Source organism: Halichoerus grypus, chromosome 5 (assembly GCF_964656455.1).
Source record: "Halichoerus grypus chromosome 5, mHalGry1.hap1.1, whole genome shotgun sequence".
In the NCBI taxonomy this organism is placed as follows: Eukaryota; Metazoa; Chordata; class Mammalia; order Carnivora; family Phocidae; genus Halichoerus; species Halichoerus grypus.
In genome coordinates, this window is record NC_135716.1 from 180492177 (window position 1) to 180514750 (window position 22574).

Consider the following 22574-nt stretch of genomic DNA (forward strand, 5'->3'; position numbering starts at 1 on the left):
TGGCGTGGAAACTGCTGAGGAAAAATGTTTCATTTCACCAGTGACAAGATACCCATAACTTGAATGAGCTCTTCGTGATCTGAGGGTATTTTGTGCTTCAAGAGCTACTCAGTGTCCGCTGTGTGGCAGGTGCTCACCCATGCTTACCTGTCTTTCCACCAGCCTGATCACAGCCAGCAGATTGAGGATTTCTTACAAAACTGGAATAAGCAAAAACAAAAAAGTATATTCTCTGCTAGCTTATCCCTATGATGAATATACTGTGGTATTGCATGACTCTGAGTCCAAATATTCATGTACTTATATATATAGTTAAGAGGACTGGGACATATTCTGTTTTAAACTATGTGTGGGTAGGGGCAGAGGGAGACAGAGAAGCAGGCTCCCTGATGAACAGGGAGCCCGATGGCAGGGCTCGATCCCAGGACCCCAGGATCATGACCTGAGCTGAAGGCAGACGCTTAACTGACTGAGCCACCCAGGCACCCCATACATATTTAAGTATAATGTTTAAAACTCATTTTCTCTCTCCAGTGCCATGATTTTTTAAGGTATTAAATGAATATTTTCTCAGAACAGTTTAAAGTCAGGAAGAATGGAAGAATTTCATATGTGAGTGCCTACTGCATGCCCTGAATTTCCATGTATGCCCATCAGGCCTACAAGGAGGTGGTGTTGACCTCATTTTTACTGAGGAATGAACTGTGACTGGAGGAGGGTAGGTTCACATTTTTAGGAAGTGGCAGGCGCTCACATCTGACTGAGGTTTTATGTTAGGTCACGTGGCTCCGAGGAAGAGGGAAGGACCAGGTGACTGGGGGAGCGCAGCCTTCTTCTGTGGACACATTTAAAAGAAAATTGAGCTTGGCAGTGTATAACGACATTTGGAAAATTTTTTTCATGTTCTTTGGCTTACTGATTCCATCTGTAGGACTTTATGCTAAGGGAATAATGATGGAGTCACACAGAGGTCCTCGTAAAGGCAAGGTTTGTCATAGAAAAAAGTGGGGACAACCTCAGTGTTCACTAGGGAGACCTAATTAAATCACAGCATATCTGTGCAATGAAATGCCTTTCAGACATGTAAAATTATGCTGTAGAAGAATATTAATGGGGGTGCATGTATGTATGTACGTTACCAGACTCCCATTTTTATAATATGTATATACTCATAAAGAAAAGACTGGAAGTGTTTATATGCAGATGTTAATAGTGGATATATTTGGGTGGGATTGCAAGTAAGGCTTTCTTCCTTTTTTCCTTTTTTCAAAATATTCACAGTTACTATTTATGATTTTTTTTTTTTTATCAAAACCGTTATTTTTGAGGGAATGTAAACTGGGACTAGCCGATTGTATAAGATAAGGATGTCACCTTAGTGTGGCTTTGAAACTATGCCTTTTAAGCCCGTCACATAAGGTGTGTTAAACGTTACTGCGTTGGCCTAGGTGCTGCGTCTGGCACTGCTGAGCTGCTCCCTTCCCCGAGCGGGTCCTTGAACTGGACTGTGGGCCTCCCCACTGACAATGGCCACGACAGTGACCAGGTCTTCGAGTTCAATGGCACACAAGCAGTGAGGATCCCAGATGGCGTTGTCTCGGTCAACCCGAAAGAGCCTTTTACCATTTCTGTGTGGATGAGGCACGGGCCTTTTGGCAGGAAGAAGGAGACGATTCTCTGTAGTTCGGACAAAACCGGTAGGTCAATTTGCCGTCCTGGTGCCCGTCGTACTCGAGTGGCCCCCGCAGTGGTTGCTGGAGGTGGGGCTCCTGACTTCCCCCAGAGGCTCCCACAGGCTGGTTGGCGACACACAGCGTTCTGTGCTCTGGGCCAGGGCGCTCTGTCCTCAGGATACTGCACTGGTATTTGGTTGTTAGTTTTACTCAGTGAGTTGGGCCCCACATCGCAGTGAAACCCAAGTGTGTTTGTTTCTAAATTCTGCCGTGGCCCAACTGGAGAGGTCACTTATGCTGATAAAACCGTGTCTTCAGAATCCATTAAGGAGATGGCCTTTACTTCTCCTTTGGGTCTTAAGTTGGCAGTTTACCAGTAGGATTTCTTTCTGCAGACATGAACCGACACCATTATTCACTCTATGTCCACGGCTGCCGGCTTATTTTCCTCCTCCGCCAGGATCCTTCGGAAGAGAAGAAATACAAACCTGCAGAATTCCACTGGAAGTTGAATCAGGTACGTGCCCGGAAAGCTCGCTGATTCTGATTCTGATCTTTCAGAGACTCTAACTAGGTGCTCCAACTTTACACAGGACCAGCTACTTATGGGCAGTTTATGGGCACCGTATATTTATATTTATGAATAAATATAAAAATATAAAAAACTTTTTGCAACCTACGTAGACATTTTAGGCACAGTAACCATGTTTAGTTTCTGCTGATGACACTTCAGAAAAACTTTATTATATTTATTATATTACCTGTGGGTGATAGGATAGCAAATTAAATCCTTTGAACTCCTTTCCACTGAAAGCCTTAGTTTTTCATTTCAGAAGTGTGTATTTTATATATCCAGTATTAATATAAAGAAATTATAGGCTTTAAATTAAAAATACTGTGTTGTAATTTATTGAAATAAGCAGCGCTTGCTTAAAAATTGGGCTTGAGGTCCTTGTATTGGTTTATTCATTACTTAAAGCCTTGGCTCCCCTGGGGGCCTCTGCAAATTTGGGGGTGCCACGGGATATTTTAAATTGTCACGGAGCCAGCAATCTCGACATCTTTCAGAACCCACACAAGCTACTAGCAGGAGGCAGTTCACAGTTTCGACATGAGGTCACGTTATATCCGTTTTGATGATAGCCTGTCTCTGCAAAGCCGCCTTCCCAATAGTTTCTGTGATAAAAAGCAGGTATCACGTGAGAAAAACCAATGTGTTACAGGAAACAAGGGGACGCTGTGAATTGAGGCCCCTCCATTAAAATCACAGCGGATCATTTCTCCTCTTGATTTCTGGTTGGGTCAAGATGGAAACCTGTGGCCTGAGCTTAGTTCTGTCTCATGGAGTTGGTGGGCCAGGGCTGACAAATATGCTCCCGTAGTTGCTGGCACACAGCATCGTCCACGACACGTACGGGATAGAGGGGTGTGTGCGAGCATAAACGGGAGAGGAAGACCGTGTGTGGTAGTGCGAAGACAAAGTGATTGTCCAGCTGGTAGCATCCATATCTTACTGTGTCATTTTCATTTACATAGAGACTCGGTCTCAGAAACTTTTATACATACAGTTTTTCAAGAAACTAAAGAAAGGTACAGTCCAGAGAAAGCTTTTTGCAGTGTACATAGAGTTCATAGGTACAGTTCTTTTATAATAACCATAGTCTATATTTATGTGTTTAGTTTCTTCTGATAACATTTAAAAAAAAAAAACCTCACCATGGGAAATTTCAGAGATACGTAAAAGCAGACAGATTAGTGTAAAGAACAACCCCACATCTAGCTTCAACAGTTAACACTCGGCCAATCAGGTTTCATTATCAATGATTGTCGTTAGCTCCTCGAGGTAAATCCCAGATGTGGCGTTTCGTTCTCTGTGGAGATGATGCAATATGTGTCTCTAAAAGATAAACATAATCATAATACTTTTTCACGTCTTAAAAAAATTAACAGGGTGCCTGGGTGGCTCAATCAGGTAAGCATCCAACTCTTGATTTCAAGTCAGGTCATGATCTCAGGGTCATGAGATCGAGCCCCGCATCAGCCTCCACGCTCAGCAGGGAGTCTGCTTGAGATTCTCTCCCTCTGCTTGTGCGCATGTGCACGCTCTCTCTCACTCTCAAAAAAATTAACAATTCCTTAATATCGTCAGATATCTAGCCAGTGCTCAAGTTTCAGATTGTCTCATAAATTCTTTTTTTTTTAATTTATTTGAGAGACAGAGCATGAGTTGGGGGGAGGAGTAGAGGGAAAAGGAGAAGCACACTCCCCGTCGAGCAGGGAGCCTGACGCGGGGCTCTACCCCAGGACCCCGAGATCACACCCTGAGCTGAAGGCAGACGTCCAACTGACTGAACCACCCAGGCCCCTGTCTCATAAATATTTCTACGTTTATAATCTGTTTGAATCAGGATCCAAATAAGGGGCCGTACATGGTGACTGGTTGAGTTTATTTTATAATCTGTAGATTTTTCTCTTGTCTCCTGTAATTTATTTGATGACAAAATCAGGCCGTTTGTCCCACAGAGTTTCCCATAGTGTAGATTTGGCTGGTTGCATCCCTGTGGGGCCATATATTCGGTTCTCTTCCTTACAGCCTGTAAATCAGTAATGTGGCCTTGAGGCTTGATCGGGCTCGGGTTTGCATGTTCCTGGTCCCTTTAGGCTCTGTGTCTGGTTGTTTCTGTTTCTGTGATGTAAGGAGCCATTCGTGCTCACTCTGTCTCCATCATCTGTGTTGTGGGGCATGTGTCCTCAGGAGGGATTCGTGGGAACAGCCTGAGTTCCTCCATGTTTAATAGTGTGTCTGTGGCCTTTACACGGAAGGTCAGTTTGGCTGGATATAAAATCTCTGGCTCCCATTTAGGATTTACAAGAACAGAAGATCTCTCTGTCTGTTGTCTTCCGACATAAGATGCTGCTGGTTGTCTGATGGCCATCCGGTCTTCTTTCCCTTGTAAAACACTTGGTCTTTCGTTTGGGTGACCAAAGGATTCTTTTCTTTTTTAAAGCCAGTTAATTTTATGCCTACATCGTGATTGTTTTGGGTCTGTTTTCCCAGATATGTGGTATGCCCTTTTTTAGTATATAGTTGAAGCCGTTTGGTATTTCAGGCAAGTTTTTGATGTTGTTGTGAACAGTTCTTAGCACGCCCCCCTCATCATTTTGCTTTTCTTCCCTGGGGACCCTTCGCCTTTGGTTGGTATTCCTTACCTGTTTTCTGTATCTGGCACTTTCTATCCGAGTCATTCCTGTTTTGTCAGTGCTCAAGTTTCAGATTGTCTCAGCCTGTAAATCAGTTCTCATCGGTTCAGTTTTTTAGAAATTAGGCAAGCTTATTTAGAAATACCTTTTTAAGACAATCTTGTCAGAGTTGCTGTAGTCAGGAGCTACGTTCTTTTTTTTTTTTTCTTTAAAGATTTTATTTACTTATTTGACAGAGAGAGACACAGCGAGAGAGGGAACACAAGCAGGGGGAGTGGGAGAGGGAGAAGCAGGCCTCCCGCCGAGCAGGGAGCCCGATGTGGGGCTTGGTCCCAGGACCCTGGGATCATAACCTGAACCGAAGGCAGACGCTTAATGACTGAGCCGCCCAGGCGCCCCCAGGAGCTATGTTCTTTCGTGTTTTGTGTCACTTTCCTGACGTTTCTAGTGTGTACATGATCATTTTCATGTTTGTTGCCGGCGTGTCTTGAAAGGGGGTCTGGAGGGATATTATTCCAGCAGTTCTCTTTCTTTCTCTTAAAAAGTTCCTCATTTTTCTTACAAAATTCCTTTTCCTGTACTTTCAAAGGGGGGGGGAGTTGGGTAGCATGACCTTTTTCCTAGTTTCTGGGCTCTGCCTCCCCCTTCTGTTGTCATAAAGCATCTCAACAAGTAAATACGGTCACACCGTCCTCTGATATCCCCCGGACCTGGAGCCCCGTTGCTTTTCTCCACCTATGCGCATCTCAGGGTGCACCCGGGCACTGGACTAAGGAGTATCGTGGGTGTTGTCTGTGGCTTTGGGCTTTGCTATTCTGCTCACCCAGTTTTCAGGGAAATCCGGAAATTATGCCAATTCTAGCCCTGTCTTCCCAGAATACTCTCATGGACTTTTGACTAGAGTCAAATGGATTTTCCATTACAGTGTCATTCTGCTGATGCTCCAGAAACTAGGGGGACAATAGAAATTGCTTTCGGAAGGAGCTAATACTACAGAACTTGTTTTAAATACAGACAGGCTGAAATTAAGATATTACCTGCCTCAAAAGTGAATTGCTGTGCAATTCCTTCATTTAAAAATGTTTCATGTAATCAGTATATGTACTGATCTGTTATGCATATGAAATAGACGTGTGCACGGTGTTAGAGGTTTGAATTTTTTCTGTAATAAACTCATCAGGAGCAGTCGCTTTTTTCTGGGGGGTATTCTTTGGTAATTTCTTCATTTATTGTGTTGTTTCTGGTCTGTTGAAGTTCTCATCGGTTCAGTTTTTTAGAAATTAGGCAAGCTTATTTAGAAATACCTTTTTAAAAACTTCTTTATCCCACTCCGTCTCTTTCTCTGCCTGTCTCTGTTCTTGAGTGCCTGCCTCTTCCTCTGAAGCCAAAGATGAGGGAGTGCCAGACTGAAGGGGCCTTGCCGGACTGAGAGCGCTGCTGACCAGTGCTTTCCCTCGGCCGCGAGAGAGATGCTTGTTCACGATGGGGAAGGAACGCGGTTTAATTTATCATGCCCTCTGAGTTGTATGCTCAGTTTACTTAGATCATCACCTTTGAATTGAAAAAGAAGATACATGTGCTGCAGCATGCCTTATCTTGAGATGGGAGGTGTTTTTCATTTTGATCCAGAAAAGGAGGCATGGCCAGTAGGCGGGCTAAGCCGGCTCAGTGGCAGGCTGTGCAGCCTGCCGATACCAGAATCTCCTGGTGTCAGACTATTGGCAGAAGAGAATTGGGCAGTTGCGTATTCTGAGGCTCTGTTGCATGATGAGTGAGCACTGCCCTCTGGTCTGGAACGCCCTGGAGGGGATAGTGTTGCTTTGGCCCTTTGGGGTGAGATGTGGTTGAGTGAGTGAGAGAGATGTATTTTGTCGTTAGGTTTTTAAAAAATCGTTTCCTTTTTCAGAAGACATTATTCCTTATGGGTGACTTGCTCTCCGTATCCAGTTGTATGGCTTTCGTTGTTTCTGGATGAGAGGGAAGGTAGACATTTTGTGCTCTGGTTTTTCCACTGGCCTCTCGTAGGTCTGTGATGAGGAGTGGCATCACTACGTCCTCAATGTGGAATTCCCAAGCGTGACTCTCTACGTGGACGGAGTTTCTCATGAGCCCTTCTCTGTGACCGAAGATTACCCGCTTCATCCATCCAAGATCGAAACTCAGCTCGTGGTTGGGGCCTGCTGGCAAGGTAAGGGTCATTGGCGCCCTCTCCCCAGTCTCGGGAAGTAAATCCTGCCTCTCGGCCTTAGCGGTGGAATCAGGCTCATCTCAGTGTCTCACCCCTCACCCTCGTGTCCTTCATCTTTTTGTCCCTTCTCCTGGGCATGGCCTTTCTAGGGACACTGCTGACGTCATACTTTGGGGCGCTCACTAACGGTGTGTTATAGGACTGAAGCAACCAGCCCCTTCTGGGAACCTGGGAGGGAGAGTGCAATTGAGGGATTGTTTTTATAAAGTAATCTGTTTATTGAAAAGTTCACGAAAACATAGAGGCGGCAACTGACCATCAGGCACAGAACTGTAAGTGTGCTTTGACCCAGAGGACTCTTCCAGAGCGTTGAGTGAGGGCTAACCCAGCAGGAGCGGTACTTGAAGGGACTCCCAGGACGTCTCTGCTGCAGGACCAGGGATGGGATATGACAACCACCAGAGCAACAATACCATTTATTCATACTATCTGACTGGCAGGCCGCGTGCCGGTTACTTTATATGCGTTTTCTCACTAATCCTTAACAGTAAGTGTGTGGGGAAAGAGCAGTTTTTAGCCCCATTTTATAGCCGAAGAAATAGGCTCAGAGCCCAGGGTTACCCCGCTAGTTAATCTTGGCATCAGGATTTGAACCCCTGAAGCCGGTGCATTGAGAGCCTGTGATCTGATGGGCACCCCTTCTCAGGATAATTTTATATTAATCTATGAAACAAAATACATAGGATTTCCAAGGTAACCAATTAAATTGAAAGAGAGTTATCAAAGTACTAGAAGACTGTTTTGAAATGGTAATTGCTTTATTAACAAATGGAGAACAAGCTCTGGCAGCAAGTTTAATAACTGCCATAATCTGGAAGTAGTAACAGTGTTCGTAGTATTTGCAGCATCACGACATGCTAGAAAGTAGTGGTGACAGCCAGGGCTGTGCTTTGTAGCGACATTCGTACCCGAAGGGAAAGCTAACCTTCAGAAATCCGTGGAAGTAAGCACGTAATCTTTCCCGCCCGAGTTTGCGGGACTGTCAGTCTCCCCTCGAGGTTCATGGCCTCACACATGAATCCTCACACTCGACGGGGTTGCCCTGACTGCCTGTACCTGCCGAACAGACCTCTTGGTATTTCTTTCTCCCTGTGGAAACATCGTACCTTGAGGTCGGGGAGAAATTTACCAAATAGCCTAATTCCCATGACAGCGTTGCTTTAATTTCAGAGACTTTGAATTTCATCATTTTCCTGCAGATCCTTTTAAATTAAAAAGGTTAAGACAGCATTTTAGAGTGAATCTCTTTAGCTGACTCCTAGATTTCATTTCGGGGATGGTTCATCTATGAGAAAGTGGAACTTGAGGCCAAGGAACGAGGAACAGATTACAGGGAAGTGGGAATTGTTTTAGTTGCTAAGTTGTTTTTTTTTGTTGTTGTTGTTGTTTTTTTAAGATTTTATTTGAGAGATAGAGCATGAGCGGGGGGAGTGGGAGAGGGAGAAGCAGGCTTCCCGCGGAGGAGGGATCCCGATGCGGGGCTCGATCCCAGGACCCTGAGATCATGACCTGAGCTGAAGGCAGACGCTTAACGACTGAGCCACCCAGGCACCCCCTTAGTTGCTAAGTCTTAACATTTCAGTCCAGAGTTGCTTCCCAAATGAAACAATAATTCACGTTGTTTTAAAATAAGAATAAAAATATGAATGGAAACCCAAGAGCTTTGCTGCTTGGGTCAAAGTAAAGCCCCTGTTCTGGGCTGCCTCCGGGGCCTGTTTGGGCCAAAGCGTCTGTCACCCACTGGCCATCAGCTTCATCTCTTTCTACCTCAGCCTCTCAAGATCCTCAGCCAGGAAAACACACCTAAGCTCCCAAACACATGGTTTATAAAATGTAGTTACCCGGGGGAAAGATCTCCTTCCTCCCTTTAGATTTGACACCACTTCCCTTACACATCATGGTGGAGGACCCATGCTGTAAGCAGCAGCCTCCCGCCCATCGACCGAAATGTCATCCCTAACGGTGTTCTGGAGGCACCTGGAGGCATCATGGGAACGCAGACGCTTACGCCAGGCCTGTCCCCAGCGCATCCCCGTGCTGCTGCAGCACGGGAAGCATGGGGGCCTGTGCCGTGGGCTGTGGGGTGCTCCCACGACACAGTCTGGAAAGTGGAGAGTCTGTGCTCAGTCACTGGGCCTGGGCCTCCCTGGCCTGCTGTTACTGTCAGCACACCGGGCCAGGGCCAAGAGGGATCCGTGGTTAGAGGCCCCAGGCCCACCACCGATGACTGATGACCTGTTTCTCTGGGTGAGTTCCTTAACCCCAGACTCTCCCTTTCTGTTCATAAAAAGTGGGTAAAAATGCCTTCATTTCTCTGTGACTTAGGGGTTAAAGTCTAGACCAAAGTGAACTTGTTTGGAGCTCAAAAAACACATACTTTTATATGTTTACCGTACACATACCAGGCTTTGGGTGCTTACTGGTGTTGTCCCGTTTTGTCTATACAAGTGTCCTCCCTATTAGGGAGAGAAGTGCTCTGGGCCCAGGGTTTGGTTGTATTTGTACCTGGCACGTCTCTGCCGTCGGTCTGAGCGGCCTCTTTGGAATACCCCACCCAGTAACACGGGCCGAAGAGATGGGAGTTCAGTGGACGTGCTTTTGTTCGTCCTATTTTGAATTGGGCCTGGGTTTTGGCGAGGCAGGTGTGCAAAGATAAAAGAAGAATGCGGAGAGGCAGGGAGCAGGGGGTTGGAAAAGGTGATGGAGTATGAGCTTGCTTGGGGGAGGGGAGGTGTCCCCAAGCGGCCCAGACAAGAATTCTTCTCTTTGTGTTTTATATTCGGTAGCTTTTCAAGACTCATTTTCAAGTTCCAATGTGAAGAGCCTAACCTCTTGGTCCTTTTCTATTGTCTTTGTCTTGCTTTTCTACAGAGTATCCAGCATTTGAAAATGACAATGAAACCGAGTCTGTGCCTATGGCCTCAACAGGTTGCTGGATCTTTCCCTACGGTTCACTCTTGTGTTTCATTTAAAGACGAGACATCAATTCATTCCACATTTCGCATGAAATGCCCGAGTTGCATTTTGGTCCCAGAACCATTTGAGCTGCTGCTTTGCATTATGCTCCCCCCACTGCTTCACGGGATTGACCCTTTTTTTGCCCAATCTGATCCCAGTTGAAGTGAGGGCAAATGACTCATCAATGCACTGCACTAATGGGACTCCCCCTCCCCCCCCATCAGATTTGACCCTGATCCCACTGCATGAGGCTCCCTGCTGAAATCTCACAGGTCACATCAGGGAGGCCACCTCCCGGTTCCCCTGTGGCTGAACCACGAGACGGGAAGAGACTCATTACTAGATTCTCTATCCTGACCGATACTAAATTTTAGACATATGTTTCTTAGAAATTTCAGTCCCTGGTGATGGCTCATAGTGTCTAATGTCCTTATCAGGAACGAGACATGCTGTGGACATGGGTCTCCTTTGTCATTGCGAGAATAAGTTCTGTTTCACCTGCTTTGGGCTCTTGGCTACAGTCCATCAAGGGCCACTTTCTGGGTCTCCATTTTCCTTATAACACCATCAGTTGCCAGCTATCCTCAGTCGTGGGGGCCGGCCCGATGGGACTCAGCCAGGTAGCAGCCACGCAAGGCCTCTGACGTGCAGGCTGGGGGAGTAAGCGTCCCTCTTATCTTCCTAGTCCTGTCGGTGTGGGTTCGTTCCCAAGTTTGTATGTGTCCCCGAGTGTGCTCAGTCAGAAAAAGCAGCCCAGAGCGTGACCCAGCTGATCGAGAAGGCAGTGACCCAGGAGGCTGGCGCTACTGGAAAATGTCACCAGTGCACAGGGTGATGGGGGCAGTGTAGGCCACCCTTTCCAGGAAGTGGCCGGTTGCGTGGGGACACTCATGGGACCTCTTGGCTTCCGGGCTCGGGTGAGGGACCCCCACCACCTCTTTTCTCCATGCCATGTGCATGATCATAAACAATTTAATTTCTCCATTGCGCTTCCATGTAGATTGCAAGGCTAACAGGATTTGGTACGAACTAACCCGCATGTCCCTCCATCCAGCTGTCACCACGGGTAACGCTGCATTGTGAGGCGAAGCAGGAGGCCCCGGGCCGTGCACGTAACTGCCTGCTTTGTCCCCCCGTGTCCCTAAGGTGGTGAGCTGCACATGACCCAGTATTTCCGAGGTAACCTGGCCGGCCTGACCGTCCGTTCCGGGAAACTCGCTGACAAGAAGGTGATCGACTGTCTTTATACCTGCAAAGAAGGGCTGGACCTGCAGGTCCCCGAAGACAGCGGCAGAGGCGTGGAGGTAACCTCGGCATTGCCTCGCATGGCCCTGCCGACCTCCTCGAGCACCGGCGTGCAGGCTGCTGGCAAAGGACTGATGTGTTTACTCACAACACCTCTGACCCCAGACGTGGCGGGGGGGGGGGGGGGGGGGGTGTTCCCTGGAACCAGTCCCCACCTCTCCAGACACCTGCACCTCCACGTGTCCTGCAAGTCGCTTCACTTCTGACACTGACTCCCAGGAGTTAGCACAGAGCCTGCAGAAGAGGAGGGCGCGGTGCCACCACACTGCCCTCGCTGCAGATGCTGTGTGCAGGTGCCGGGCCCTTGGGTTACCCACACTTCTGTCCAGCTTGGCTACAAAGTTAGGGGCCCCCGTTCTCCCCCCTCTTTTGGGTTTCAGTAATTTGCTTGAACTACTCAGAAAACTGTAGAAAACACTTTGCTTACTGCTGCTGGTGTATTATAAAGAATACAACTCAGGAACAACCAGATGGAGACGTTGCAGAAGGCAAGGAAGTGGGGAGGAGGAGGGAGCTCCCCCCCGCCCCAGGAGCGCCACCCTCCCACACACGGGAAGCTCCCAAACCCTGTCCTTCAAGGGTGTTTACGGACCACACACGGGAAGCTCCCAAACCCTGTCCTTCAGGGGTGTTTACGGAGCTTCTGTTAGGTACGCACAGCTGGTTAAATCATTGGCCAGAGGTCAGGGTTGGGGCTGAACGTGCCAGCCCTGTAGTCACATGGGCTCTGTGGTGGCCAGCTCCGTCCTGGACTGCCTCAGCCGCCCAGAAACCGCTCGTTAACACAGATGCTGCTGTGCTTGGAGGGGCTTATTGTGAGTAACAAAAGGTGCTCCTATCACTCAGGAAATTTCCAGGGTTTGGGGGTCTCTGTGCCAGAAACTGGGGATCGAGACCAAATATATATATATTTCTTTTTTTCTTTCTTTTTAAGATTTTATCGTTCTTAAGTAATCTGTACAATTGCACAGTCGAGTCACGCACTACACCGACTGAGCCCGCCGGGCGCCCCCGTATTTCTTATACCACAGATGCATTTGCGCCTTGGGTGTTTTCCCTTGAACAAGAGGGTCTCATTGCTGCAGTTCCATGAGGTTTCCTCCCCAGGTCCCCAATTCAGACCGATCCCCAGCTGACCCTCTTTCTTTGCCAGAGTGTGTGTGATTTCAGCTTCTTGCAGTTTGAAGCCTTTTTTTCTCCCCCTCTGGCCTGATTTCAGATCCATACGAACCCCAGTCAGTTGGCGTTGACCTTGGAGGGAGACGACATCGGGGAGCTGGATAAGGCCATGCAGCACGTTGCCTACTTGAACTCCAGGCAGTTCCCCACACCGGGGATCCGAAGACTCAGAATCACCAGCACGGTCAAGTACGTGCTGATTCTTAACTCTTGAGAAGAAAACGTGTATATTTAGGTTTCTAAGACACCCCAGCCATCATTTGTTACCAGAGGGCATGGACGGTGTCCGTGAAGGGTGTTGGGCCCGGCCGCTACCTCTGTCCCCCCAGGGGCTTGGGCAATCCATGGGCCATTGCGTGTGTAGCCTGCAGAACCGCTTCTCAAAGCCCTGACCCTTGCCTCCTCCATCGCTTGCCGGCAGGTGTTTCAACGAGGCCGCCTGCATCTCCGTGCCCCCGGTGGACGGCTACGTGATGGTGCTGCAGCCCGAGGAGCCCAAGATCAGCCTCAGTGGCGTCCACCATTTCGCTCGAGCTGCTTCCGAATTTGAAAGCCCAGAAGGGGTTTTCCTTTTCCCTGAGCTTCGGATCATCAGCACCATCACGCGAGAAGTGGAGCCTGAAGGGGAAGGGGATGAGGACCCCACAGGTAACAGCTCTGCCGGGCTAGCGGCCTCCCCTTGGCTTGAACCCGGGCGGCTGACACCCCACGGCTGCTACCTACTTCCTGCGTTCTTTTTTCCTGAGATTTTGAGAGATTTGGATGTTTTAATGTTATTCTTGGGTCTGCTCCTGGAATCTGACCCATGGTCAAGAGCTCATTGTGCTCTTCGGAAGCCCACCTGGAGAGTCCTTTCCTCCTTTTCCAGTGGGATGTCCGGATCTGAGCTGCCCTTGTGCAGGCTGAGCGGATCCGGGCCGACGGCAGCGGACGATGCTGCTCCCGCTGCCTGCATGGGGGCCAGTCCTCCCAGACACAGAAGGCACCCCGATTCTGCAAAGGGCCTCTCTTGTCCCTCTGTCATCGGTCTTTGAAAGGGCTCTGTGAGCTCGAGGACAGCCAGCAGGCCACCCAGCGTGACCGGCCTGCCTGGGCTCCCCGGCCTCTGCTATGGGTGCTTGGTCTGTTTTTGCAGTCCAAGAGTCGCTGGTGTCTGAGGAGATCGTGCACGACCTGGACACCTGTGAGGTCACGGTGGACGGGGACGAGCTGAACCCGGCCCAGGAGAGCCTGGAGGTGGACACGGCCCGGCTGCAGCAGAAGGGCATTGCAGTGAGCGCCTCCGACCTGGGCATGGTCTTCACGGGTGAGTGGGCCAAGGCCAGGCTGGGGGCGGAGCGGGAGCCTCAGCCCTGCCCCTGTCCTCTCTGAGCCCTGGGAGAGTCCGAGTCCTGGAGGCTCAGCATGGGCTGCTCGCCTTCTCCTGGCAGGAAGTACAGGTATTGCCCTACTTCCTGTCCTTACGAGGGGGTAGAAGTCAGGCTCGGGATGGCACCCGAGAGGGGGGCAGACGTGCCCACACACTCGCACTTCTCCCCGCAACTGGAAAGCCAACACACGTGCCCACTTGGTCCAGCCGCCCCCGGGCCCGACTCCGGCCTCCCCTGACCCTGGCTTTGACCCCGGCTTTGGCCCCGGCCAGCAGGCAGCCTTCTCACCCCCCCGCAGGTGTGGACAGCATGGCCAGCTACGAGGAGGGGCTGCGTCTCCTGCGCTATCGGAACTGGCACAGCAGGTCCCTGCTCGACCGCAAGTTCAAGCTCGTCTGCTCCGAGCTAAACGGACGCTATGTCAGCAACGAGTTTCAGGTGGAGGTGGGTGATTGGGTGCCTACCTACGGCCCTGATGTTTGCAAACGCCATTTTCAGAGCATTCGTGTGACAACTGTTGGGGTGCGTCCAGGTGCGCGCTAGCCTTTCCCAGCCCGGGGGGCTGCTGCAGCTTAGACCCGCGCAGGTTTGGGTGGGCCGGGTGCAGCTGGGGTGCCCCTTCCGTGGGCGTCTGAGGGGCCTTTGGAAGGAGGTGGTCGAGAGCTAGAGGCAGTTAATACCTCGTGAGTAGAGCCAACGTTGTTGTTAAGATTTGACTCTGCTTGAGAAAGAGCGATTCCCAGGGAACCGAAGATTCTTTGCAGACTGCTGGCCCCGGGGAGAGGGGTCCCGGCGCGGGGCTGGCCCGGGGAGAGGGGTCCTCACGTGGGGCTGGCCCGGGGAGAGGGGTCCCGGCGCGGGGCTGGCCCGGGGAGAGGGGTCCTCACGTGGGGCTGGCCCGGGGAGAGGGTTCCTCACGTGGGGCTGGCCCGGGGAGAGGGTCCCGGCGCGGGGCTGGCCGGGGGGAGAGGGGTGCTGTGCTGTCTGCCGAGCCTGATGGTGGCAACTCAGCACGCGGTGGTCAGAGGGTGCTCACCCTGCTCTGCAGTCTTCCACAGGCTGGGATGGGAGCCCCTTCGTCACTCAGGGCTTCTGTGGTCCGAAGAAATGGGCCGAGTTATTCTCAGCAATCGAATGTCTGCACAGTGACCTCAGAGCAGCAGAATGCTGAAGTCACGGTGCTGAAGAATCGATGAGGGTTTTGTTTGAGCCAAAGGCTGACATATTTGAAAGGAAATAAATGGTTATGATTTGTGCTCTTTCATGTGGCTGTGGTTTTGGGGAAAAGTGGGGAAATGGGCTATGCCGGTGCTTCTCGAATGACCCGCAGTGAAGGACGGTGGTGGTGGTTTTTCTGTTCTTTTGTGGACAGGTTCTTTTATGAAATACAATGAAAGGGAATTATTGGAACAGCGCTCTATTTCTGGGACGGGGGACAGCGTCAGGCAGTTAATGATGGTTTCTGAGAGCTGACCCTTGATTTTTTCTCTATTCTCATCTGCTCAGCAGTGCTGGTCCAGGGATCCCTTTGAGTCGCGCTAGTCCCGGTAGCTTCCGAACTGCATTTCCGTCCCTGGGCCACATTCAGGCTGCTGTGTGTGTCTCTGCTGCAGGTGAACGTCATCCACGCAGCCAGCCCCATGGAGCACGCCAGCCACATGGCAGCGCAGCCCCAGTTCGTCTACCCGGAGCACCATGCCTTCGTCGACCTCTCGGGTCACAACCTGGCCAGCCCCCACCCCTTTGCAGGTAGGACTGTGGGCAGAAGCAGGGCTGTCTGGGTCAGGTCTAGGGGGGACACCCTCCCGCGTGCTGCTGGGAGCCCAGCCCCCGGTCCGAGCAGCCCTAGCTGACTGGGCTCTGTGATTCTGCACCACCCGCGAGGGATGGAAGCACAGCAGGGCAGAAAGTGGCCAGCCCAGGGCTTGAAACCTGTGCTCAGACTCTCCTTACATCTCTTCCTTTCTCTGGGGTCAGACAGAGCAGCCGTGTGTGCGTGGGGCGGGGGGGTTGCGGGCACGACCTGGGGTGGGCACCAGCCTCACCGCCCCCTCTCCCCTTGATCACAGTTGTCCCCAGCACCGCCACGGTGGTGATTGTGGTGTGCGTTAGCTTCCTGGTCTTCATGATCATCCTGGGCGTGTTCCGGATCCGGGTTGCTCACCAGCGAACCATGCGGGACCAGGACGCCGGGAAGGAGAACGAGATGGATTGGGACGACTCTGCCTTGACCATCACCGTAAACCCCATGGAGGTAGGTGCTGACAGGCGACCCCGCAACTGAAAACCACTGCAGGCCTGGGCCAGAGCGACGCGTGCCCCAGAGAAGCCATATGGCGGTGGCACATCCACGTTTATGTGGCTTAGATGTCACGTGATCCACATGACAAGTTGGTGAGGTGCAGGTGTCCCCGCTCCTCAGGTGGACACACTGAGGGCCCAGAGAGGCCTTATCCTAGCTCGTGCCACCGCACGTGACAGACCCCGTGGGAAGCGACTAGAGCTGCGTTTTCCCTCCCGTCTGGGATGAGGTGACTTCCAGCGTGGCCCAGCCCTCCCTCGACGTGGAATGTGACGCGGGGAGTTCCTTCCTCCGCGGCTCCCGGAGGGTGAACAGCCGTGCACGCTCGGCTCGTGTGCAGAGGCGGGGCCCGGGGGCTCGGTTCACATGCCGTCTCTTTGTCAGACGTACGAGGACCAGCACAGCAGCGAGGAGGAGGAGGAAGAGGAAGAGGAAGAGGAGAGCGAGGATGGGGAGGAGGAGGATGACATCACCAGTGCCGAGTCGGAAAGCAGCGAGGAGGAGGAGGGGGAGCACGGGGACCAGCAGAACGTGAACAGGCAGCAGCAGCTGGAGTGGGACGACTCTACCCTCAGCTACTGAGCCGCGAGGCCGCTCCCTCCGCCACCTCCCGTTCTGCTTCAAGAGACTCTGCTGTCATCTGTCCTCCCAGGCCCAAGGGTCCACGGTGTACAAAGTCATTCTGGCCAGTAGGTCTGCAGACCCTCCCCGTCGCTGACCATCCGCCTGTGCTTGGTGTGTAGGCCCCCCCGCCCTCCACCCAGACCGCTCTTAAGTTATGTGAGGAGCTGACGCACGCTGTCCACGGCTCGCTCTGCGCGGCCCCCTCGCGCCTCCAGAAAAGCTGCAGTGACCGGACTCGACCAAGGGTTAAAATCGCTCACTCCCACCTCGTAATCCGTTTTTTTCTTCTTTTTTTTAAAAGTTTTTATTTTTTCCAAACTAGTGCATGTATAAAATGGCAGAATGGGGGTTAATATGTAGATGATGAACTGACTTTTTAATATTTTGTAAATAAATTGCGATTCCTCGTGTCCTCCATGCTAGCGTGACCCGGGACTGGCATATGCAAAGTGAAGCCTGAAACACAGCGCAAGAGAGACCCCGCGGGCTCCTGCCTCACCCCCACCCTGAGAGGAGAGGGACCTGCCCTGCTTGGGCCTTGCTGGGTGCACCCCTCGGTGGGTGGCCAGGCAGTGAGGGGGAATGGACTTGTGCTCCCCCCCAGCTCAGCAGGAGGGCACCAGATCGGGACCCCTCTCTGGAGGCTGGAAACGGCCAGGCCTTTCCTTTGGGATTCTACCCATTTCTGATCTGGCAGAGGGGTGGGCGTGCCGGGGTCCCTGGCCTCTTTCACACACTCCTCCGATGACCGGCAGCTCCTTGCGCAGGAAGCTGGACTCCTCGTGCGCAGCCTTGGGTTCATACCTACTAGATGTCCGTTGCCCTGCTGGTGAGTGTGCGTACGGACGGTGCAAAGTGTCTGGCCACTTGGTTGGAGACAGAACAGGCCTGAGTGGCCCGTACTCAGAACGTCCGAGGACAGACGCACTGCAAGGACGCCCTGTGGCCGGAAGGCAAAGTGCTAGCTTCCCCCCCAACAGCCCCAGAGGTAAGCCCCCTCCCCAGGAGTGGGGAGCCCCGCTGCTCGGCCTGGTCGGGGAGGAAAAGGAGAGGACACGTCCTGAGCTAAAACCCCTGTGGCACTTTGTTTTTAATTTACATGTAAAATTTTAGATTTCTAAAACGGGGGGAAAATCATTTGAATCCTGTTCTGTGATCATGACTGCTAGTCACGAGGACACTGCGGCTGTCCTGCGTCGTGTGTGGCTGTCCTCCGTGTCCTGTCGCTCTAGCCGCCCCGTGTAGACGATGGTGGAGGCTGATGCGGGCTCCGCGTGGGCCGCTCTCCGGATGTGTGTACTGCTGAGACCAGAACGTGTGTACACGACAATAAAGTGCTGGTTCGAACCCCAGTGGCCGTGTGTCAGCTTTGGGCCCGGGTTTGTTGGAATCCTGCATCCCCTTTGTTTTTTGTGGTTTTTTTTGGCTTTTGGGGTTTTTTTGACCTGAGAACACAACATAAAAAGGCTTTTCTTTCTTTTAGTATGCTTTTACCTCTCCTGTCAAGGCTTCACAGAGTGCGGGTCTTCAATCCCCACGGGTTAAGTGTTGAACTCACCTTCCCCATACAGAAATGTTAAAAGACCAAAAAAAAAAAACAAAAAAGATTCTTTCTCGGCAGGTGCACGGGCCGTGTACCCGAACCAGAACGCCAGGAAGCACATAGACTCGTTTAAATAAATAACACAACATAGAGACATACACTCGGCTCTTCCTATTGCCAAACCGGCGAGGTGGGGCGAATGAATTCACTTAGTTGGGGACAAGGGTGTGGTCAGTGGTGGTCTGTGGCCGGCACTCCCTGCTCACGGACTGTGCCTCTAACCAAAGAAGGTCGGCACCTGGCTTCTTTTTTTTTTTAAAGCCGTGCACCTGCACAGAGGGCAGCCGCTCCTGGCTCTGCCAGGCCTTGTGAGGCCTTCGACAGACCAGTAGTGAGCTGGGTGGGGCCCAAGGCGGCTGCTAACACGTCAGGCTCGCCCGTGGGCTTCGAGAAGCCCCGATTCCTAGCCCTGTCTCCGGAGTCGGCCTCAGACGGCCGGGAGGGGCCCAGGAACCTGGCATTGCTAGAGCTCTTCAGGTCCACCGAAGGGGAAGCCTGAACTGCTTCAAGCCAAGTACCGTCAGAGAAAAACATTCCACCACAGACCGACCTCACATTTCCGATACCTGATTGCTCACCCGCAGCAGGTTAAAGGGGCGAGTCTGGAGAGCAAGTCCTCTGTCCTCAAAGCCTGCTTTACGAGGCCGGAGACAGATAATTGCACCGAGTGCTCTGACCTGCGTTAGCCTTGATCCATGGTTGAGCTCAATCAAGCTCCAATCTTTTTAATGTCTTGAGGACCAGCGTATATTATACTTCTGGGGCTGAGGCCATTCTGAGCCATCGAGGTTCAGTGAGTAGTTTGGCTGTTTTCTTTCCTACCCGCAAACAAAATTGCTTTACGGCAGAGCGATGGGAGCAGTCCCGTACCCGAGTCACTTTAAAAGTGGAAAGCAAGCATCCCTGAATCTAGAGGGTACCCAGGCTTCCCCTGGGAGCTGCCCAGTGCTCAGTCAGTGGAGAGCACAAAGGTGGAGGGGGGGAACGGAGTCGTGGGCACCCTGTCACCAGGGTGATCGCCAGGCGCCAAGCCCTGTGCGGCCCGGCGGGAGCCCGGGAAGAAGGCAGGCTTCCCGGCGGCGGGGAGAGAGCAGTCTTTGCTGGGTCCTGATTCACCAGCTGGAAGACTCGGGGTGACTGACGGTCCTTAGCAAGATGCGGCCTCGGAGGTGCCCGACTCCCAGCGTCTCCTCCTCAGAGCCTGAGGCTTGGATCAGGGGCGCGGGAGGACGGCGCCCCTCCCCTGTACAAAGGATGCATTTCCATTTATGGCTGTTTAGCTCCTGAAACATTTCAAGTCATAAATAAATAACCAGTGTAAACAAAAGGCAGTGTGTAGGCGCTTGCCCACGGGGTGCCGTTCAGGCTCTTTCGGCCCCACAGGACGGCTGAGGGTGCCCGGTGCCCGGTTCCCGAGGCGGGTGGGTGGTTCGCGGGCGGCTATTGCCTGTTATCTTTGGACACATTGTGGGCCAGCCAGTTCACTTTGGTCTTCCAGCTCTCCCGGAGGGCTTCGTTAAACTTCACTCGGAAGTGCTTTAGAGCCTCCTCCTCAGTCTTCCCCAACGCCAGAGAGTCCTGGGGTAAAACCATCAAAGCAGTGAGCTCGACCCAAGGGGGGGCAACCCCCACCCCTCCCCGAATACTGTAAATTCCCTCCTGAAAGACTCGCAGGAAGGGAATCAGGAGACAGCCACCAACGTCTCCCCTGGGAAAAGCTCTCTGTTCTGATCCCAAACCGAGATGGGTCTTCTGACCCACCCTCCAAGTAAGATGCCAGCTCCAGCCAGGAAGCCGCGGGCCCCCAAAGTCGCAGGGGTGGACAGGTGGCCTCACCTTCTGCACAGGGGGAGAGGAGGAGGGGGCAGCGTCGTGCATGAACCATGCACCACAGAGGGGCTCGTGGCCGACCACCCTCCCGACCCCCCAGCTTCTCCCACACTGAAAAGACACAGGAAGGAAAAGCATTTTTAAGCGAGGACGGAATGTATCTAGTCACGCCCTCTTGTCCGAGTGGAACCACGGCAGCCTGCGGAGGACGGGAGGGCGGGCCAGGGGAGGTCCCAGCACATCTGCCACGGACCCAGGCTGACCCCCGGCTGGGTCGCGGGCGGCATGAGGAACCCCCACCGGGAGTGCCCTGTGGGGTCCACGGTGCTCAGAGGCGGGCCTCGGGGACTTGGGGGCTACCGGGTCTGCCCGGCTGGGCCCTACCCTGGCATTTACCTTGAGATACTGGGTGTCTTTGGAGCAGCTGAGCTCCGGCAGGCCGGCGGCCCGCATCAGGGCGAAGAGGTGAAGGAAGAGCAGCCCGTGACGCCGCAGGATGGTATAGGCTCGCTCACAGTAACCCCGGAATCTGCGGGGCCAGAGGGACGTGGCAGGTGGGGCTCTGGCTCCTCCCAGCCATTCCCACGGTGCTCTTGCCCCGGAAAGGGCCCCCAAACCCTCCCCCTACAGGACCCGACCCTGAGCCCGGCCCGGGACCCTGAGCACCCTCACCTTTCAAACTTCTCACTGTTATTCGTTTTCCCCTGCTGGATCACGTGCACAAAGTCATACGTGAGGATGAACGGGACTCGCTCACGGTTGATTCCAAACTTGGTCTTGAAATTCCCCAGAAAGTGGCCAAAATCAATGTGGAACAGCTAAGAAGAGGGAGGGAGAAGCGGTCAGAGACGAGAGTGCCCCGGTCGGGGAAGGGGCGTCGGGAGGGAGAGAGAAAGCCGGGAGGGTGCAGCCCACCTGGCAGCCGGCTCTGCCCTACCTGCCCATTCTCGCGGATCATGATGTTGTCGCTGTGCCGATCACCGATGCCCAGCACGTAAGTGGCCACGCAGTAGCCGGCGCAAGAGAGGGTAAACTCCTCGATGGCTCGATCCAAGGCCTCCCTGTGTGTGTGTTGGTGGGAGGGGGGATTCAAAACGGTGGGCACGCATTTCCCAGCAACTTCTACGAAGAGGTGGGGTCTGTCCCCTCCCCTTGAATCTGGCCTTATGACCAGTGGGACAGGGAGGAAGCGGTGTTGGGCTCACCCCGCAGCCTCGGCCTTAAGTCACCTGGCAGCTCTCGAATCTAACCTGTTGCCAGGCCGGTTCAGGAAGCCAAGGCTGGTCTACTTGCAGAGGGGAGGCCACGTGGAGACACGTGACCAGGGCCCACCCGGCCGGTCAAGGCACCAGCGGCGAACAGTGGCCTGAGTGGTTCCAGGCCAGAGAACCACTTAGCTCAGCCAGTTCAAGCTGCAGGTTTGTGAGCCCATAATACCTGGTGGTGGTTTTACGTCCCTAAGCTGAGAGTGGTCGCTACATAGCGACACGGGGAACCGATCCCTGGGCTCACGGAGACCCACCCCGCCCCAACAGAGCAGACCTGGTCCCCGGCTGAGCCAAGAAGCCGTGGAGACTGTCACGGGCCCTGCCCCTCACCTTTGACTCCTAAATCTTTGACTCTTGGAAAGGAGAGGGCGTCCGTCCCCCGGGCCCAGAACCTACCCAGGGTTCTTGGACTTGAGCCAGTTGAGCAGGGCATCCTTGTTGAAGGCCGCTGTGGCCGCCATGTTGCTCTTGTTGAGCTGGATGTTGGCGATGGTGTCTGAGTGAAGCACCACCTCAATGAGGCCTGTGCGGTCCCCCGTGGAGAGGCAGCCATAGGGGGTCATCCTAGCCAGAGGGGAGGAGGGGCAAGGAAATGCTGAGGTCCCGGGCTGTCCCTGGGGTGGCCTGACACTCCGCCCCACCCAGAGGGGCTCAAGACAGCCAGAACAGCCCCAGGAGATGCTGCAAGGGAGGGGAGAGGCGCTGGGAGGGGTCCGTGAGCCTGGAACTCGGGGGGAAGACTGCTTGGAGAGGTCAGGACCTGCACCCAAGCTGCACAGAAGGAACGGAGGCGCTTTGGCCGAGCTCATGTTTGCTCAGAGAGAAATCCAGGTGGCCTGGAAGAAGATGCCACCGCTTCCCAAGATGGGGCAGGAGGCCAGGGATGCGTGGGGCGAAGGAAACAATGGAGCGAGACAGACGCCGAGGGCCAGGCCTGGCCTCTCCACCCTCACACTCTGAGGCCCCATATCGCTTCCCTTGGCCCTAATTTTAAACTGGTCTCTGCTCTTCTT

The 22574-nt window shown here is 52.8% G+C and overlaps 2 protein-coding genes across 8 annotated transcripts in view; one reads left to right on the forward strand and one right to left on the reverse strand.

Moving 5' to 3' along the window:
- The window catches only part of CLSTN1 (calsyntenin 1), a 75854-nt gene extending 57642 nt beyond the window's left edge, over positions 1-18212 (forward strand). For 2 of the 4 annotated variants that reach the window (XM_036090513.2, XM_036090514.2), the window contains 12 exons: positions 1449-1697; positions 2069-2190; positions 6900-7062; positions 9994-10050; positions 11227-11384; positions 12605-12753; positions 12986-13212; positions 13700-13870; positions 14233-14378; positions 15548-15683; positions 16004-16188; positions 16621-18212. In XM_036090513.2, coding sequence (XP_035946406.1) covers positions 1449-1697; positions 2069-2190; positions 6900-7062; positions 9994-10050; positions 11227-11384; positions 12605-12753; positions 12986-13212; positions 13700-13870; positions 14233-14378; positions 15548-15683; positions 16004-16188; positions 16621-16818 — 1961 coding nt within the window. In that variant the 3' untranslated portion in view covers positions 16819-18212. The remainder of the gene's footprint in view (positions 1-1448; positions 1698-2068; positions 2191-6899; positions 7063-9993; positions 10051-11226; positions 11385-12604; positions 12754-12985; positions 13213-13699; positions 13871-14232; positions 14379-15547; positions 15684-16003; positions 16189-16620) is intronic. The other 2 variants (XM_036090515.2, XM_036090516.2) reach the window with 1 other exon arrangement.
- The window catches only part of PIK3CD (phosphatidylinositol-4,5-bisphosphate 3-kinase catalytic subunit delta), a 49365-nt gene continuing 44712 nt past the window's right edge, over positions 17922-22574 (reverse strand). For all 4 annotated transcript variants that reach the window (XM_036090512.2, XM_036090511.2, XM_078073808.1 and 1 more), the window contains 5 exons: positions 21958-22125; positions 21231-21354; positions 20966-21111; positions 20690-20822; positions 17922-20041 (listed from right to left, as the gene is read on the reverse strand). In XM_036090512.2, the coding sequence (XP_035946405.1) occupies positions 19904-20041; positions 20690-20822; positions 20966-21111; positions 21231-21354; positions 21958-22125 (709 nt within the window). In that variant the 3' untranslated portion in view covers positions 17922-19903. The remainder of the gene's footprint in view (positions 20042-20689; positions 20823-20965; positions 21112-21230; positions 21355-21957; positions 22126-22574) is intronic.